Here is a 20271-nt window from a genome sequence, read left to right as displayed (position 1 = left end):
GCATTTGGACCCCTCTCTAGAAATAAAGCACAAATATTAATAAGGAGCTCTACTACCCAAAGGGCTCTAACACCTAACAGTGTCTTTGTGCAGTTGCTCCATGTGCACACCTCTCATTGACTTCAGTGGGAATTTTATACATAGGGCAGCTGCAGGGTCAGACTCAAAAGAAGGGGACCCCTGAAGTCCAGAATTTTGTTCATCGATAAACATGTGTAAGGTACTTCGCGATACTCAGTGAATGGCCCAATAGAAGGGCAAAGTGTCATAATTATTTCATGTCCTGGCTTTTAAACACTTAATCCCCAACTATAAAATTGCAGTATATTTTGTTCTGGAGGAGGAGGAGAGATATATCACTTGTTGTTGGTCTGTTAGATGGTATCACGGTCGGTAACCACGCTTGACCAGGTTCTTTGGTGCATGAGTGGGATTGCATGGGGGCAAGGTGGCTTTGAACCACTCGTATGCCCCCTCTTCCTGATCCAGGGGACCAAGGGGCTCTACAGCATAATTTAGTGCAGTTTCAGGGCTGCTCTAATATATGCCTGGCTGACCACAGTATCACAGGGCCACTCCAGCAGCTAGAGATTGCTGGGGCATAAGAACAACAACAAAATCTTTTGGGAACACTCAAGAGTGGTAGATTCCTTGTGCTGCAGAAGAGGCACAAAACAGCTGTAGAGCAAGGCCAAGAATCTGGCCCGTGTCTCCTTAATCAAATGAAATACTTGCATGTTATGTTTCAGTTAATCTAGACAGTGCAAAAGACCAGAGATGTTATCCAGGGCTGAATAACCATAAAAAAGCTATCAGTGCACTGTCTGTGCAGCTTATTTAATGAGAGCCCCACAAAGCCCTTCTTTGTGGTGTATTGAAAAGTTGGTTAAAATTGTGATCTATCACTTTAAATTCTCAGAGGTCTTCTCGATCCTGCTTGCAGCAGATGGCTCTGTAGGGAAGCATGTAATCAGAGTCAGTCTGCACCAGCAAACTTTGAGTAAGGTGGAGTGAATTATACATTGCTGCCTTTGGGAGCAGTCTGTTTTGTCTCTCTCTGTTTTTGGTCCTTGTGTGCCAAGGCTCTGAAGTCTAAGAAATAAAGTAGTGTTACATTGCAATCTTTGAGCAAGAGTATTTTTGGTTTTTATCTAACTTCTCTGTGTGTATGCTGTGAAACCTAACACTCTCTACCTTTCATTTTTCATCTGTCAGCCAGGGCCCCCCTTTCTCTGGCCAGCAATTTTACAAATGAATCAAAATAGAATGAAGAGTGTTTCCATCTGGCCTCAGAAATCCATTTTACTGGGCAACAGTGCATGAGTGCTAAAGAGGTTAAGGAAGAGAATACCAGATTAATGATTTTTTCTCATTGTACTTTGAATCAGAACAGAGGCAGGGTAAAAGATAGTTTGATTTTTTCTTTATAGCATCACTAGAATTTAATCCCAACTTTATCTGTCTTTAAAATTCCAGTGCTTTGATGTTCTAACATAATGACTATAAGTGGCTAATACAAGATACTGATCAAATATACTACAGAGCTGGGTGGCTCCTGTGTACAGAACGCTTGTACTGCATCAAAGAAGCTTATTAGCAACAATGAACTGAATTGTACCTGCTCGACAGCCTTCCCCTTACAAAACTGCAAGGATAGAAATATCATGCAAAAAAAGTGACTTTCTTCACCACGAAAGAGGAACCTACATAGATGGGCTGTCCAAGAACTTGTTAAATGTATAAATTCTTTGATGCAGGGACAGGGGTGGACTAAGGAAGGGTCGTTGGGCTCTGGAGTCCACAATGAGAGGGGACCTGAATACAGCACGTGAACAGGCAGTGATACATAACAGGTGAACGCTACTTGTGGCCTTTTTCTGGCCTGGCTCATCTACAGTCTTGGCCGTTTAAATTTCCTTCTTCTCCTGCAAGAATGACGTATCTTTTTTATTTTTACAGGAACCCAGTGGTGTTCAATGGAATTCACCTAATGGGCAAGAAATCCCCTGATGTCTTTTAAAGGGCCAGGACTGGACACGAAGAGCAATGATTTGGGAGTGGGACATAAACAGGAGTCTATTAGGATGAAGAAGAAAATTCTGTCAAGGGAGCATCTGAGCACCAAACTTAATATGTCACTAATCTCAGCCCTGGCAATATTCGCTCCCTCGCTCAACTAAATTGATTAAACTAAAATCAGTTTTACCCTTGCCAATGACCATGTTATACACACACTGGTAACACTCACTATTCACTTTGGCACAGGCCCCTCCCTGTGAAGTTGCACTCTATACGATTTTATGAAAATATGCTAATGTAACTGGAATGTGCTTCATACAAAAGGTCTCTTGTAAGGTATCACTACAAAGTTTATAATCTACTGAGTGTGATCATCCTATTTGTATAAATGTACCACTCGTATCAGAAACTAGAAATATGAAATAGAACTCTGAGGGCCTACTGTAATTATGCAAAATGTGGGCCATGAATGGTGGTTTGGAATCTTGATGACTCCATTAACCAGGACAATTGACTGCAGATGGCTCTGTTTTACCTGTAAGTCTTCCTATATACCTGTGTGCTGGCAAATGAGTAATGAAGTCTTACAGTGACATGTGATCATGTCACCTGAACTGGAATCCATCTTTAACCTGGTGCTTTTCCATTGAGAAAGGGGAAAGGGGGGGGAACCTAGAGGGACAAAGGATTCCTGCCTTATGCAAAAGATATGTAAGTGGGTGGAAGAGAGAAAAGAAGGAGCCATCTTGAGGAATACTCTAGCTACCACCTGAGCTGGAACAAGGGCTGTAGCAGGGGGGAAAGGATTGTGCCCAGACTAGGAAGGCATCCAGTCTGTGAAAGAAATGTATTGAAACATCTCTGAGGGTAAGATCTTATCTCTATTCAGTTTCTTACTGTATTAGACATAGACATATGTGTTTTATTATATTTTGCTTGGTAATTCACTTTGTTCTCGCTGTTACTACTTGAAACCACTTAAATCCTACTTTCTGTGTTTAATAAAATCACTTTTTACTTATTAATTAACTCAGAGTATGTGTTAATACTTGTGTGTGTGTGGGGGGGGGACAAACAGCGGTGCATATCTCTCTATCAGTGTTATGGAGGGTGAATAATTTATGAGTTTACCCTGTATATGCTTTATACAGGATAAAACTGATTTATTTGGGGTTAGACCCCATTGGGAGTTGGGCATCTGAGTGTTAAAGACAAGAACACTTCTGTAAGCTGCTTTCAGTTGTCTGCAGCCTTGGGGCAAGTAATTCAGACCCTGGGTCTGTGTTGGAGCAGATGGGCGTGTCTGGCTCAACAAGACAGGGTGCTGGAGTCCCGAGCTGCCAGGGCAGGAAAGCAGGGGCAGAAGTAGTCTTGGCACATCAGTTGGCAGTTCCCAAGGGGGTTTCTGTGATTCAACCCATCACCCCCCCCCAAAATCATGAGATTGGCTTAAAAGCATGATATTTAAAAAATAAATTTGGGGTTCTTTTCATTTGCCTTCTGATGTTGAGTCTGTTTCATGTTTTCAAGTTTTTCTTCACAACCATGATGGAAAAAAAACAATTAAAAACAAAAAATAAAACTGTACAATGAGAGTCTCACATAATCACATGACTCCAAGAGCTGAAGCTTTAACAGCAACGCCAAATACTGCGACTCTTGATAAAACCACAATGGTTGGCAACACTGCATTTTGCCCAGAGGGAGGGCTACACAAGTTGCCGGGCAGTGGAGAATCAGGCTCTAAAGCCCAGACTATGAAAGATAGGTAGGCACCTAGCTCCCATAGACTTTAACAGGAGACAGGCACCAAAATACCTTTGAGGATCTGGACCTAAGTGACTTCCTGAGTGCTCCAGAGGGACAGTCAGGATCAAAGAAGCCAAGATTAGACCTTAGAATTATTTTATCATCTTTCTCTTTTGATTGCCAGGCACCAGAATATCAAGGGTCAAAGTTCTTGGCTCCCAGATGTGTGCTCAGACTACTATATCTCTCTCCAATAAATAATATAACAATAACAATGGAGAGAGACCATGGACCAGGTTCTCTGTTGGTCACACCAATTTTAGCCGAGTATAACTCCACTGAATTTAAAGGAGTGACAAACTTTAGTGTAACCCAGTAGCGCACCCCCAGGCGCCCTTGGTCAAATTCACCCTGCAGTCAGAGGGGTCATCCCATTGAAACAGATAGACTAAATACGGCCATCATCTCTGCGAGTATTTTGAAAAGCCCAATGTTCTATCAAAAGAAAATCAGTGCATTGTTACTATTAGCAACGATCAATTTAATTATTATTAATAATTAAAGCTGCACTTAACGGTTAAAAAAAACCCTTAAAATAATGTGACTCTCACGTTGCCAAGGTTAGTGATTAGCCACTCTCTTACCAATGCCCCGAACAGTTATTTCCGTTTCAAAATAAACAAATCTGCAAACTCGGGAAATAAAAAATTGCAGCAAGTGCGGGTCCTCTCCTGCCTGTGATTGGATCAGGCTGGCGGTGAGATCACGCGGGAGGCTGGACTGTAGGTAGGGGAGGGCTGGTTTGCGACAGCGCCTGGAAGGATATTAACCTGTGAAGGGGCTGTAGGTTCAGTGAGGCACGCTACGGGGGTAAGTAGCAGCGATGGAATCTTAGCAACGCCAACGTTCTATTTCCGAACATTCGCTACTGTGGCCTCTTGGACACATGTTCCGCAGAGGGTGTGTGTAGAACGGGGTGGGCTTCACGCTTGGGGTATGTACAGTAGAGGGGGGTGCACTGTCGGAGCAGGGAAGGAGGAAGTGATCGAGTCTGGCATTTCAATTTCTCTGATCGGGATTGCTTTGTTTATGGTCTTCAGCGTTTCTGTGTTTTCCCTTAAAAGACGAATCGATCTTTCAAGGGATGGATGAATGGAGTGAGGAAAGGGGTTGGTGCCTGGCTCTTTCCCCTCCCCCTTTGCTCAGGCTGCTGCAGATCTCCGGGAAAAGAAGGGTTATTCTTGGGAGAGAGAGAGCAGCTGATTATATACTAGAACATGAATCGAAGTTTATTGCGGGCTGTGGTGGCTTGATTTAAATTAGAAGGGGAACAGAAATCGTGGTTCAACCACTTAATTTCCTCTTACTGTAAAATTCTGTTGGCTTTTTTTTTTTATTATAATCACTCCTTCCCCCCAGCAAACAAGTTCTAGCAAAAGGGAAGGAAAGTACTATTTTCTCTTGTAACCTTTGGTATATGCTCGCTACCCCCTTTCCTGATTAAATACCCTGCACCAAGTCTAATCTGATTGCTTGGGTGAGCACCAGCAGCGAATCCGGTGGGAGGGGAACGAGGCTGGGGCAAGAGTTCCTTTCCCATGAGACTCACCCCCAGCTCGTGAGCCTTGAACTAGGAGCCCTGATGCTGGGGTAGGGGTAGCAGCTGTAGAAAGGCAGCTTTGTTTAATTGATCTCCAAAAGAATAGAGCATTTGTTGGGGGAGAAAAGGACTCCTGGCATTAACAGCCTTGATTAGTTCCATTAGGGGAAATAAACGGTAATAAATCAACCACGCTGCCCCTGCAGCTAACAAAAAAGGTCCAATATTTCTCGTTTTTTTTCTCTGGCAGGCAGCAGCTTCTGATCATGAAGAAGAAAGCAAAGGCTTGGAGGGGAGGCTTGGATCCTTGGCTCTGAGCCACCTGTTGTGTGTAGCATCCAAAGCCAGGAGAGATGTATTTTCCATAAATAACTCTTGCTCACACATACTGTGCCATGGGCTTAAGGCCTCTTGAGACGGGGATGGTTTTGTTTTGAGATAATCTCTCTGTGTGTGAGTGACACGACCGATCTTTTTGTGGGGTGGGAAATGGAAGACTATACAACTAGAACCTATGGCACGGGTGGACAGGACAACAGACCTCTCTTTGGAGAAACTTCAGCAAGGGTAAGACCTGATTGTGCTTTGGAGAGATCTCTCTGCTGCCCCCTTTCCCCTCCAAGAGCTGGATACTGAAGGGCTCCTTTCTGAAGCTGAGGTAGAGCTACTCATTTTTCGTAAAGCAGTGTTGGGCATTTTCATGTGCAATAAGTAGCTTACCCAGTCTCTTAGTAGTCACTAATTTCACCCCCTCCCTTTTTTTAAAATAAAAATTGAACTGCTCTAGCAAGAAGTACTTCAGCACCCACAGTGGCACTTCACAGACGTATTAGGGCCTCTGGAAGGCAGGGGGCCGAATAGAGATTTGTTGTTTGATCTAAAGGCACAGAGCCACAGGGATTATTTGCAGAGTTTGAAAGGTCCTTCAGAGCCTCTTTAGGGTCCTATGTCAGCAGTTGCGATAGGGTGCCTTGCACAGGGTCTTCTCGAAAATGAATGCTCTGATTGTGTAATGGTGGTGTTGTGTAATGTAGACGTGACTTGCCCAATTGCAAGTGTGACCAGATAGCAAGGGTGAAAAATCAGGACCCTGTTTTTTTTGCGGGGGAAGAATAGGAGGATATAGTTGCATAAATAAGACAAAGTTTCTGATATCTGGTCACCCTACCAACTACATATGCCAAGCACATGGTGTTAGTTGCTCAGTCTTGTGGGATCTTCTAATAATAGGGTCTTTGTGCTATGGCAACTAGGCAAAATACTTTGCCATAGCAAATTTGCTTTAGAATTTTCTGGTTTAGTGGGATTATTTCAAAAGATTGGGGGAATGACTCTTTTTCTTGTCCTGCCTTTTTCTTGAGATAACTCTCAATTTGTGAATTGTGGTCTGAGCAGCTGACTGGAATGAGGAAGTATTAATTCTTGGCAAATCGTTCAGCCTTTCTGCCTCAGTTTCATCACCTGTGAAACGGTGGTGATACCTACTTGATAGGGCTATAATGAGGATTAATTGGAGAATGTCACATGTTTTGAACATGACCATGGTGGAGTGCTAGATGGCAGGAACTACTTCTTGCAATGCTATTTATATTGCCAGTAACTAAGGCCCAGATCAGCAAAGATACTTAGGTACCTAAATCCCAGTTTCGGTTCCCCTGTAATCCATAATTCTCCCTGAACCCTGTAGGTGGCTAAATTTAGTGCCAAAGTTTTCAGGGTAAAAGTTTACTCTGTGTCTAAGTTTTTTGCCTCTGGGCTTGCACATGGCTGCCTTGCTGTTGGTATCCAGAGCCGCAGAGTGATTCATGCACTGGGGGAAGATAAGTGTTTAGCCACTAAGTTATTTGTTGGGCCCAATCTGGTAGATGGTCTTAGAGGCTGCCTACAGGATTGGATCCCCTTCAAAAGATGGGGTGAGAGGTGCCCATTTCATAACTTCTAGCCCAGTGAGTAGAGCATTAACCTGGGTCTCCCACATCCCAACTGCAAGTCTCCCTCTCTGCTGGAGGCAGGGAAAGGTGGGAGACCACAGTTAAAATCCTCTGAGGAGAGTTATCTAACCACTGGGCTTTGGGCTATTCTGATATGGGGCTCCCTCAGTCCCCCCTGTTGAAGTTGTTCCACTCTGGATTAAAAAAAAAAGTAAATGGAGTAGGGGGACTGGATGCCAGGTCTCCCTGTCCCTGGTGGGTGTCCTAACCACTGGACTACAGAGTCATTCTCTCTTTGGCCCAAACACTGTTCCACAGGGAAAAAATACTCACCCAGTCAGAGAGCCACAGAGAGCGTATGAGAATGACTCTATAGTACAGTGACTTTGCCAAATACCTACTCTTTCATGGTTTATCCTTGTAGCTTAAGTGGTAGGGCCTGGCTTTCTAGAGTAGGAGGATGTGAGTTTGGTCCCTGTTGATGCCATGAAGTTCTGAGTGGTCCTGACATGCAGCTGAGTGACAGCTGAGAACTCCAGAAAGAGCATTAGTTGTGTTCTGCCATCATGGTTGCCTGGAGAAACCAAAAAGTGCCAGTCAAGCTAACTTCAGAGGTGCCCAAAATATTAGGGGTAAATATGCAGTGAAGGAGGTGTCTGTCCCTTTCAGCTGTGTTTTGCCTCATCTAGGAGGGTAATAGACAACAGAAGGGTTTTTATTACAGTTTTCTGTTGAATGGCTCCCCAGCTTTGGCCATGATCCTGCAGGCCACGGCAATATACCCCTGTGCGAAGCTCTACTGACCGTGGAAGAGCTCAACATGAGTGCAGGGCTCTGCTCACATGGAGCTGATTGCAGGATCTGGGCCTCCTCCTCTTTTTTAACTCTTCACACCACATTAACTTCCTGCCTCTTGTTGAAGTGTTTGTGTGAGAGAATATAGCACCCAAGCACCTTTTTTATTAGCACTGAAGTCCACCATTTACCTTTAAGATGGAGATAGCATGGACAGCAAATGGTAAAATTCCAGTATGACTCAAATCTGATCTGAAGGGACCATGTCTAGACTTGAATACCTCAGGGCACTGGCTCTGCCTTACTCTTTACATGATACTAAGATTATAAGGGAACCACAGGGGCACAGTTATATGCCAAATAACTGTGTTTACTAACTGTTCCCAAACTTACAAACCTAGCTACATTCATACTCTGCTGCTTTTTCTGGTGGCATCCGCAGGAGAAAACTCAGAGGCCCACTAGTGGGCTTCCAAACCACTGACCAGGATACTCCTCAATTCCTGTACACTGCAGCTTCTCTCAAGTCTGACAGTGGTGTGGGCGACACCCTTTCACCAGAAGCTGCTGAGGGGCCACCAAGCAGACATCAGGTAGACCAGGCTTAGCTACCACTCTAAACTGAAAAGATGTGCCATATATCAATTAGCTGCTTTTCTTCCACTTCCCATTCCTTTGCTTCCCAGCCCTACCAGCTCTGTTGTGATGAATTGTATGATAACTGTGGGATCTGCCTACATGATCCCTGCACTGCTGGTACCCAAGTCCTTATTAAAATGCTGTGGGATCCTTGAGGCATGACAGATGTCTCTTTAAAACCTTGACATTTGCTGGAACGGAGTTTGGTAGGACTGGACCATTGTTCAGGACAAAATGGCTAAGCTTGAATGATGGCACCATAACTTCAGACTTGTTGTTAAAAGTATAGCATCTGGCACTCTTGGGTGAAAGCCGGTAGTTAGCAGCGTTTTCTTTAGTTGGCGGAGAATGCTAAAACCATGACTATTTCCAATCCCTCCGCTTCTGGCATGGATTCATCCTGACCTGGATTTCTGGATCTCTCCTGCTTTGATTTATTTTGCTCCTCTGGCACTGAATCATAGGAAGATTGTGCAGAGCCGAAATGGACCATATAAATAAAAAGAAAACAAGGAAAGAGGTGGGACCACTCAGCATGCGGTGAGATTAAAGGTGGTATGGCCCATCATCTAAACAAATATTCTGCCTCAGTTTTTCATAAAGTTAATGAAAAACTTAGGGGCAGTGACAGGGTGGCTAATGGGAATGAGGATGGAAGTAGAAATTACCATATCTGAGGTGGAAGTCAAACTCAAACAGCTTAATGGGACTGAATCGGGGGCCCCAGATAATCTCCATTCCAGAATATTAAAGGAACTGACATGTAATTGCAAGCCCAATAGCAAGGATTTTTAATGAATCTGTAAACTCGGGGGTTGTACCCTATGACTGGAGAATTGCTAATGTAGTTCCTATTTTTAAGAAAGGGGAGAAAAGCAATTGGGGAAACTACAGGCCTGTAAGTTTGTCCTCAAGTGCGTGTAAGGCCTTGGAACAAATGTTGAAAGAGAAAGTAGTTAAGGACATAGAGGTGAATAGTAATTGGGATAAAATGCAAGATGGTTTTACAAAAGGTAGATTGTGCCAGACCAACCTGATCTCCTCCTTTGAGAAAGGAAACATGCAGTAGATTTAATCTACCTGGAGTTCAGTAAGGCATTTGAGACAGTTCCCACATGGGAAATTATTAGTTAAATTGGAAAAGATGGGGATTAATATGAGAATTGAAAGATGGATAAAGAGTTGCTTAGAGGGGAGACTGCAACAGGTCATACTGAAAGGTGAACTGTCAGGCTGGAAGGAGGTTACTAGTGGAGTTCTTCAGGGATGATTTTGGGACCAATCTTATTTAACATTTTTCTTTATTATTATTTTTAAATGACGGCACAAAAAGTGGAAGTGTGTGAATAAAATTTGTGGATGACACAATGTTGGGAGGTATTGCCAATACAGAGGAGGACCAAATTATCATAAAAGAAAATCTGGACAACCTTGAAAACTGGAGTAATAAAAATGGGATGAAATTTAAAGGTGTGAATTAAATAAGCTGGGAACGTATCAGCTGGAAGTGACAGAGGAGGAGAAAGACCTGGGCGTATTAGTCATCCTGTGATCAACCGTGAGCTGGCAATAGGATGTGACTGTAAAATAAGACTAATGCAGTCCTAGGATGTATCAAGTGAGGTGTTTCCAGCAGAGGCAGGGAAGTGTTAGTGCCATTATACAAGGCACCGGTGAGACCTCATCTGAGGAATACTGTGTGCAGTTCTGATCTCCCATGTTTGAGAGAGGAATTCAGACTGGAACAGGTGCAGAGAAGGGCTACTAGGATGATACAAGGAATGGAAAACCTACCGTGTGAGAGGAGACTTGGAGCTTGGCTCATTTAGCCTAACCAAGAGAAGTCTGAGAGGAGAGATGATTGCTCTGTATAAATACATCAGAGGGATAGATACCAGGGAGGGAGAGGAGTTATTTAAGCTAAACACAATGTGGACGCTGGAACAAATGGATGTAAACTGCCCATTGACAAGTTTAGGGTTGAGATTAGATGAAGGTTTCTAACCATCAGAGGAGTGAAGTTCTGGAACAGCCTTCCAAGGGGAGCAGTGGGTGCGAAAAACCTAACTGGCTTCAAGACTGACTTTGATAAGTTTATGGAAGGGATGAGGCTGCCTACAATGGCATATAGCTGATCTGTGACTGCTAGCAGCAAATATCTCCAGTGCTTGGTGATGGGACACTAAATGGGGAGGGCTCTGAGTTACTACAGAGAATTCTTTCCCAGGTGTTTGCCTGGTGGGTCTTGCCCACATGCTCAGGGTCTAACTGATCACCATAGCTGAGCTTGGGAAGGAATTTTCCCCCAGGTCAGATTGGCAGAGACCCTGGGGGGGTTTTCGCCTTCCTCTGCAGCATGGGGTACAGGTCACTTACAGATTTAAACTAGTGTAAATGGTGGATTTGCTGTAACTTGAAGTCTTTAAATCATGATTGTAGGACTTCAGTAACTCAGCCAGATGCTAGGGGTCTATTACAGGTGTGGGTGAGTGAAGTTCTGTGGCCTGCAATGTGCAGGAGGTCAGATTAGATGATCATAATAGTCCCTTCTGGCCTTAAAGTCTGAGTCTATGCAATACGGGGAGGCATCTGTTTGGGAGCCTTTCTAGCTGCAATGGTAACCGTACTTGGAAGGCTACTAGTTCACAGAGATGGGGTGATAACTGAATGTGGCATTTTCTACTGAATGTGGTAGAAATCTCTTGACTCCACAGATGCCCTGAGCTCTGCAGTGTGCTTGGAGGGGTGGGATTCCTGGACTGAGTAAAGAGAATCTTGCTTAAGAGGCATCTAGTGCTTAGCACAGTGGGGGCGTGGTCCATGACTGGGGCTTCTGGGCACTATGATGATATAACAAAGTTGTGTAGTGCTCCACAATGACTGAGCTCCTGGAGAAGGAGGAGATGCAGGGACGGGGTTCCTTGTTGAAGAACAGTGTTTTACATGTCACTGGGGACTGAAGAAGTTGATGAGGGTTCATTAGAAGGGAGGGCATCTGTAATAGGTCTGTCTTCATATTGAGTTGAAGCTGGTGTGTAAGAGTGAGGGACTGACTGAGTTTGGGATGAAATGTTAAATCATTAGAGATCCACTTGGCTCTCAAAGAATTTGAGCTAAATGCTCCTCTTGCTCACCTGGCCATTTCCAGCGTAAGTCATTGTACTTGCCTGAATCCCTTTGCAATGTTCACTCTTCCCCACCCCCTGTTGCCATACTGCATGTGCTGCTAAATAGAACTGTTATTCTTTGGAGGTGGTGGGTGAATTGATCCCTAGAGACTGAGTCTGCTTCTGGCTGAAGTCAGCAGGAGGTCAGCCTGTGACACACCTGGGAGCTGGTTCAGAGCCCGTAAAGCATATCGGGGATCACTAGGACTGAAGGGCATCATGGACCTGACTTTTCAGAGGTGCTGAGCATCCGCAACTCCATTGGAAGTCAATGGGCCCTGCTGGTATTCAGCATCTCTGAAAGTCAGCCCTGTACAAATGCGAGCTGTTGTAGCACTGGCTAGAGCTAACTCTACTATAGCTTGCGCAAGCCTGCCCATGTGTTAATTACTCCTTGCGAGGCTGAGTCCCAAAGGTAGATACTCTGTGCCTATTGGGCAGGCTGGTTCTTCAAGCTATCAAGCTCGTCGTCCATGTTGGCCAGATCTTTATAGTTATTTAGGCACCTAACTCCTATTGAAATCAACCAATGCAACTTGGTTATACCTAGAAAAGGTATGTCAGCCTAGCTAGGTTGGTTAGGGGGGCTATATGGATAGAAGTCCTAGTGTGGACACAGTTATAGTGGTATAGCTTATGCTGGTTCGGTGAGCAGACATCCTGCTTTCCCACCCCAAGGAATGACAGATGCGAAGAACAGGGAGACTGGGTAAATTAAACAGGCCACTTTGCAAGTGAATCTGCTTCAAGTATATTTTTTAGGTGATGTTGTCACGGAGAAGCCTTTCATGTGCCTATGTGCCCTATTCTGAGGGGTCAGGGAACAGGTGCTGACTTTTTTTTTTTTTTTTTATTTTTCTGGGTGGATGCTCCACCCCTGTGCCACCCTAAGCTCCGCCCCCACTCTATCCTTTCACCCAAAGCCCAGCCCTGCTCCACTTCTTCGCTGAGCACGCCCCATCTCTTCCTGCCCCTGTTCTGCCCCTTCTCCCCCAGCACCTCCTGCCTACCACCAAACAGCTGACCAGTGGGGCCTGCTGAGTGGCAGGTGGCTGGTGGGTGCTGAGCACCCACTATTTTTTTTTTTTCCCCCATGGGTGCTCCAGCCCCAGAGCATCCACGGAGTCAGTGCCTATGAGGGCAACAGTTGAGTACAAGAGTGAAGCTTGTGCAGTTCAAGCCTGGCTAATGGAAGCCGAGTTCTACCTCCCAGGGACGTTCAAACTTCACAGTGCTCCAGGTCCCCTGAGGCTGCCACCTCCAGAACATAATTGCCCTGGGATGAGGGAGCTAGAATGCCGACTTCAAAGCCAGCTCAGCCGGCTCCACTGGGAGGAAAGGAAGAAGGGGAAAGACAAAAGTCTTGGGTGGTGGTCCCTGGAATCTGCTGATAACTGGGATTGCAGCTTGTGTGTGTCTGTTATAAGTGGAGCAGTGTGGATTGGGGTTTTGTGTGTGTGTGTTTTTTTTTTTAAATAAGGCGATTTATATCCTGATTTAAATCACCATATGAAAACCCTTGATTTAAATCCTCGATTTTATCAACTTTTCCATTTGTACTTCAATCATTTTCTTAAAAAGGGTGCGTTCTCCTTGGTTGATACAGCCATTAAAACATGTCAGTTGACAACTAAATAGAGGTTTTGCACTAGATTTGGTACATCTTTGTGCTACCTGGGAGGCTATGCTATGACTCAGTAAGCAGTTGTTATATAACTTAATAGCTTCAGATTCTTATTGTACATTTTAATGTTAGAAAATGGTGAATGATATATTGTGTATTTACTAGAGAATTTTTTTGCTCCTGATTTGTGTCAGGTTGCATTAAGATGGTAACTGGAATTTACCACAAAAGAGCACGTTTATTATTTTATTTAAATGTTCTAAGAGCTCATTAAGTTTAGGCCTTAACATATTTTAGATTAAATTCGGATTTCATTTTAAACAGATTTATTTTTTAAAAAGAGAAAATTTACTATTAAAATAAAACAGGTTTTTTTGTTTTGTTGGTTTTTTAATTTAATCACCCCCTTTACTTCACCCCCCCAGATGGATCAGATTGCACTGCCTAGAATTAAGATTGCCTGATACTTCCCTTTATGAGACCCTGTTTTCAGTTGCTTAATTATCAAACTTCAACCATTTGGGATGAAAATGTTCCAGGCTGCGTGTCTACCTCAAGCTGCACTTTTTGGGAAAGCTTCTGATAACTTCTGTGTGTGCATATGTCTGTTTGCTTTTTTAAAAATTACACAGGGTGAACTACAGGAACATGAAGATTGCAAACTCAAGCACTCAAAGGTTGAGTAATGTCTGGGCAATCTTAATTTGGCCCTTTTGTGCATATGCATTATGATACATGATCACATACTCTCTTTCCATAGGACCCCTCCCTCATTCAGTGCATAGGATGGGCATGGCTGTTGTCTGTAGGATCCTTGCCTCATTTTTTTGCAGAAGTTAGAAGGTGTGTAGGGTATGACTTGGGGATTCAAAAAGAGACAAGATGGCTTTCACAGTCAGGGCTTTGGAGCTGTGCTCTGGCTCTGCTCCAGTTCCAAGCAAAATCTGCAGCTCCACTGCTCCGAAGCTGCTCTGCACTCCAGCTCCGGGCTCTGCTCCAAGGCCCTGTTCCCAGTGAAAGCAGCTGAATGCTGCGCTTGAGAAAAGACGGTTACTCACCTTTGTAACTGTTTGTTCTTCGAGATGTGTTGCTCATATCCATTCCAATTAGTTGTGCGCGCGCCGCGTGCACGTTCGTCGGAGACTTTTTACCCTAGCAACACTTGGTGGGCCGGCAGGTCACCCCCTGGGGTGGCGCCGGTATGGCGCCTGATATATACCCCTGCCGGCCCATCCGCTCCTCAGTTCCTTCTTGCCAGCTACTCCGACAGTGGGGAAGGAGGGCGGGTGTGGAATGGATATGAGCAACACATCTCGAAGAACAACAGTTACAAAGGTGAGTAACCGTCTTTTCTTCTTCGAGTGCTTGCTCATATCCATTCCAATTAGGTGATTCGCAAGCCTTACCTAGGCGGTGGGGTCGGAGCGAGACGTGGCGGAATGTAAAACCGCTGAGCTGAAGGTGGCATCGTCTCTAGCCTGTTGGACCAATGCATAGTGTGATGCAAAGGTGTGGACGGAAGACCAGGTGGCTGCGCGGCAGATTTCCTGTATGGGAACATGGGCCAAAAACGCAGCAGATGAGGCGTGAGCCCGAGTAGAATGGGCGGTAAGATGGCTAGTTGGAACATGAGCCGAGTCATAGCATGTCCGAATACAGGATGTCACCCAAGATGCAATACAATGGGAGGAGATTGCCATGCCCTTCATATGTTCCGCCACCACCACAAATAGCTGAGGTGAGTGGCGGAAGGGCTTGGTCCTCTCGATGCAGAAGGCGAGAGCCCTGCGGACATCCAAAGAATGGAGCTGTTGCTCTCGTCGCGATGAATGTGGCTTGGACAAAAGACTGGCAGGAAGATGTCCTGGTTAACATGAAAGGCGGAGACGACCTTAGGGAGGAATGGCAGGTGCGGTCACAGCTGTACCTTGTCCTTATGGAACACAGTATATGGAGGATCCACAGTCAGTGCACGAAGCTCCGAGACTCGTCTAGCCGAGGTGATAGCGACTAGGAAAGCTACTTTCCAGGACAGGTACAGCAGCAAGCATGTGGCCAAAGGCTTGAAAGGGGGCCCCATGAGCCTGGTTAAGACAAGGTTCAGGTCCCAGGTAGGGGTAGGCCGTTTGACCTGTGGGTATAGTCGCTCCAAGCCCTTGAGGAATCTTGACACAATAGGGTGAGAAAAAACGGAACTGCCAGCTTCGCCCGGATGGAAGGTGGATATAGCCGCCAGATGTACTCGTAGAGAGGAGATGGCCAATCCCTGCTGTTTGAGAGACCACACGTAGTCCAGAATAGTGGGGACTAATGCGGAATGCGGAGAATGGCCGTGCTGGATACACTAGTGGCAGAAGCGCTTCCATTTTGCGAGGTAGGTCAAGCGTGTGGAAGGCTTTCTGCTACCCAGCAACACCTGCTGTACTGCGGCGGAACAGCGCAACTCCGACTGGTTTAACCAGACAGGAGCCATGCAGTCAGATGAAGGGACTGCAGGTCCGGATGGTGCATCCTGCCGAAGTCTTGTGTGATCAGGTCCGGCCAAAGAGGCAGGGGAATAGGGTCTGCCAAGGACAGGTCGAGCAGCATGGTGTACCTCAGCCAAGCCGGAGCAATCAGGATGAGGCGAGCTCAGTCCCTTGGGAGTTTGAGCAGGACTCGGTGGACAAGAGGGAAGGGTGGAAAGGCATAACAGAGGCTGCCAGTCCACGGGATCAGGAACGCGTCCGACAGGGAGCCCGGGGAGCGACCCTGTAGAGAGCAGAACACCTGGCATTTCCTTTTCATTCTGGATGCAAACAGGTCTATGTGGAGAAATCCCCACCTCCGGAAAATCGAATGAAGAACGTCTGGACGGATGGACCATTCGTGAGATAGGAAGGATCTGCTCAGGTGATCCGTGAGGGTGTTCCGTACCCCCGGGAGAAAGGAGGCCACTAGATGTATGGAGTGGGCTATACAAAAGTCCCACAGGCATATTGTTTCCTGACACAGAGGGGAGGACTGGGTCCCGCCCTGTTTGTTGATGTAATACATGGCCGTTGTGTTGTCCGTGAACACTGCAACACAACGGCCGTGTAGATGGCGCTGAAATGTTTGGCATGCCAGTCGGACCGCTCTCAGCTCCCACACGTTGATGTGGAGCGTCAGTTCCCGTGGTGACCAGAGGCCTTGGGTGCGCAGGAGCCCTAGGTGGGCAACCCAGCCCAGCAAGGATGCGTCCGTTGTTAGGGACACGGAGGGCTCGGGAGGATGAAACGGAAGGCCCGCACACACTCGGGATGATGTCTTCCACCAGTCGAGGGAGCCTAGAACATCTGGCGGAATCGTCAGGATTGTGTCTATGGCATCCCTGCCTGGCCGATAGACCGACACGAGCCAGGTTTCCAGAGGGCGCATGCGCAGTCTTGCATGCCTTGTGACGAAAGTGCATGCAGCCATGTGCCCCAGGAGAGCAAGGCAAGTACGAGCAGAAGTGGTTGGAAAGCTTTGCAGACTTTTGACAATGGAGACTATGGCTTGGAACTGGTGCAGGGGTAAACTGGCTGTTGCAAGGTTGGAGTCCAGCATTGCTGCGATAAATTTGATCCTCTGCGTAGGCACCACGGTGGACTTGTCCAAGTTGATGATCAAGCCTAGACTCACAAACAGCTCCCTGATGATGGCGATGTGGCCGAGCACCTGTGCCTCCGAAGTCCCTCGGATAAGCCAGTTGTCGAGGTAAGGGAAGACGTGTATTCGACGATGGTGCAGGGAAGCAGCGACGACCGCCATACACTTCGTGAAAACACGAGGGGCCGAGGAAAGACCAAAGGGAAGGACAGTAAACTGGTAGTGACCCTGATTTACCGCAAAGCGCAGATACCTTCTGTGCGGGGGATAAATTGCAATGTGGAAATTATGCGTCCTTCATGTCGAGAGCGGCGTACCAATCTCCGGGATCTGGGGAAGGAATGATGGTTCCTAAGGATACCATGCGGAACTTGAACTTTTTGATGAATTTGTTCAGTCCTCGCAGGTCCAGGATGGGTTGAAGGCCCCCTTTTGAATTGGAGATTAAGAAATATCGGGAATAAAACCCCTTGCCCCTTAACTCCTCTGGCACCTCTTCTATAGCTCCGATCAAGAGGAGCTTGCGAACCTCCTGGATGATGAGTTGCTCGTGAGAGGGGTCCTGAGGTAGGAGGGGGGGGAGAAATAAACTGAAGATGGTATCCAAACTCCACTGTGCATAGGACCCAACGATCCAAGGTCAGCTGGGACCACGCCGGGAGGAACGGGGAGAGGCGGTTGTAAAAATGAAGAGGATCCAGGGAGGGAATTGGTACACTGCTCTCGGGCGCACCCTCAAAAGTTTGTTTTACGTCCCTGCGGTGGTTTGGTGGGACCGGAATTGTTGCCCCCTTGAGGTCCAGACTGACGTCTGCGGGTCGTGCGGCCTCGTCGCCGGGCAAGATCCTGTCTTGGTCGAGGCTGGGGGTAAGGGCGCTGGGGTTGTGAGCGTAAGGACCGTCTCTGAGTTTGGGGTGTATGCATTTCCAGCGAATGCATGATAACCCGGTTGTCCTTCAGACGCTGTAGTCTAGGATCCGTCTTTTGTCAGAAAAGACCTTGCCCGTCAAATGGCAGGTCTTGGATGGTATATTGTAGCTCAGGCGGTAGGCCGGACGCTTGTAACCAAGATAAGCAACACATGGCTACACCAGAGGCGAGCTTCCTGGCTGCCGAATTGGCGGCATCTAAAGAGGCTTGTAGTGTGGTTCTGGCGACCCTCTTCCCCTCCTCTAGGAGAGCTGAAAACTCCTGACGTGAGTCCTGAGGAACTAACTCGGTAAACTTGCCGACAGCTTCCCAGGTGTTGTAGCTGTATCGGCTTAAGAGGGCCTGCTGGTATGCCACATGGAGCTGAAGGCCTCCCACAGAGTAGATTTTCCGGCCCAGCAAATCCATGCGTCTGGCCTCCCTAGATTTTGGCATGGGGGCTTGTTGGCCATGGCGCTCCCGTTTTGTTGACTGATTGTACCACCAATGAGCAGAGGCGGGGTGCATGTAGAGGTACTCATACCCCTTGGACGGCACCATGTACTTTCGTTCCACTCCCCTGGCTGTGGGTGGGATGGAAGCTGGGGACTGCCAGATGGTGTCTGCCTTGGCTTGGATCTATTTGATGAAGGGGAGGGCCACCCTGGTCGGTGCTTCTGTGGATAGTATGCTAACCACCGGGGCCTCCACTTCAGGAACTTCCTCTACGGGAAGATTTATATTTTGGGCAACGCGCCGCAGAAGGTCCTGATGCACTCGAAGGTCAATTGGCGGGGGCCCCGATGATGATGTGCCTGCTACCGCCTCATCTGGGGAAGAGGAGGAAGACAAACCAGGGATGAGTGGGTCTTGCACTGACGCCTCGTCCTGGGGGACCTCCGTTTCTGGAACGTCATGCTGTGCAAGAGGATGCGCAGGGTCTTCCTGCGTACCAGAGGGGGGAGACCGGCTGACTGTGGAATCTGGTGCACGGTGCTCCGAGTGGTTGGGGCGTGCTGGGCCCATAGGCTCGCCCTGGGCTTGGTGATAAGCCCATAGGCTCGCCCTGGGCTTGGTGATAAGCCCATAGGCATCCAAAAGGACCATTGAGGTGGTCCATAGTCCGGGCGGGCCTGTGCATCTGAACCCCCGTAGGAGGCACTGTCCACGTGTGAGGAGGCGGACGGGTGACGCGATGGCCACGGACGAGCTGATGTTGACTGGGCCAGGTCTCTGCGCCCATAGAGCTCGTCTCTACGCAGTGCCGGTGAGCAGTACTGGGAGCTGTGGCGCTATCTGGATCAGGACCGGGACCTGCTACCAGCGCGGTGCTGGGAGGTCGACTGGTGCATTATATCGTCGTGCCGGGATCGGCTGCAGTAAGTACGTTGGTGCCGCGATCTGGACCAGTGCCGAGAGTACCACGACGGCAACCGGGATCTCGAGCAGTTCTGCGAGTACGACTGGTACCATGGAGAATGGTATCAGGACTGCGAGCAGCGCCAGGATCTTGATCGATGACGAGGCCGAGAGTGATCTCGGGATCTGGAGCGGAACCGACGGTGCTCAGTGGTGCCCAGTGAACGTGGCCGCACCATGGTGGGCTTGCCTAGCAACTGAATAACCCACACCGGCGGTGCCGGGGCTTGGGGCAATTCGGGCTCCGTCAGAGCGATAAGGTCGCGTGCCACGGAGAAGGTCTCTGGTGTGGAGGGCGCGACGAGCTCAGCCACAGCGCATGCTGGGGAGCTGGTAGGCACCGGACTCAGCGGCTCCTGAGAAGATGATGGTGCCGGGCAATCCGTCTTGGAAGTACGCTCCGACTGCGGCGTAGCTGTAGTTGCCGCAGGAGCCTTGTGCTTCTTGCTCCTTGGGGTGAGGGAGTGATGCTGGCTGGAGTGTTGGGCCGGTGAAGGGTGGGGGAGCGAAGCCTTTGTCGGTGCCGGGAGGTCCGGTGCGGAAGAGACGCTTGGTCCCGGTGCTGGTGTCGAGGATGGAGGAGTCAAAGCTGCCTCCATCAAAAGCTGTTTTAAGCGAATGTCCCGTTCCCTCTTTGTCCGGGGCTTGAACGCCTTGCAGATCCGGCACTTGTCCGCAAGATGGGCTTCGCCTAGGCACTTCAGACAGGAGTCGTGCGGATCTCCTGTGGGCATCGGCCGATGACAGGCCGCGCAAGGCTTGAAACCCGGTGAACCGGGCATGGGCCCCGGTACCGGGGGAGGAGAA

The 20271-nt window shown here is 47.7% G+C and overlaps 1 protein-coding gene across 1 annotated transcript in view; it reads left to right on the top strand.

The window, feature by feature from the left end:
- The first annotated feature begins 4585 nt into the window (after positions 1 to 4585).
- Positions 4586 to 20271, top strand: part of TMEM243 (transmembrane protein 243) — a 29738-nt gene continuing 14052 nt past the window's right edge. The window contains exons 1-2 of the mRNA XM_030563774.1: positions 4586 to 4638; positions 5619 to 5935. Coding sequence (XP_030419634.1) covers positions 5858 to 5935 — 78 coding nt within the window. The 5' untranslated portion in view covers positions 4586 to 4638; positions 5619 to 5857. The remainder of the gene's footprint in view (positions 4639 to 5618; positions 5936 to 20271) is intronic.

The sequence above is a fragment of the Gopherus evgoodei genome, chromosome 1, assembly GCF_007399415.2.
Source record: "Gopherus evgoodei ecotype Sinaloan lineage chromosome 1, rGopEvg1_v1.p, whole genome shotgun sequence".
Lineage (NCBI taxonomy): Eukaryota > Metazoa > Chordata > Testudines > Testudinidae > Gopherus > Gopherus evgoodei.
Note: the sequence above shows the minus strand (reverse complement) of the source record. Positions and strands in the feature narration are given on the sequence as shown.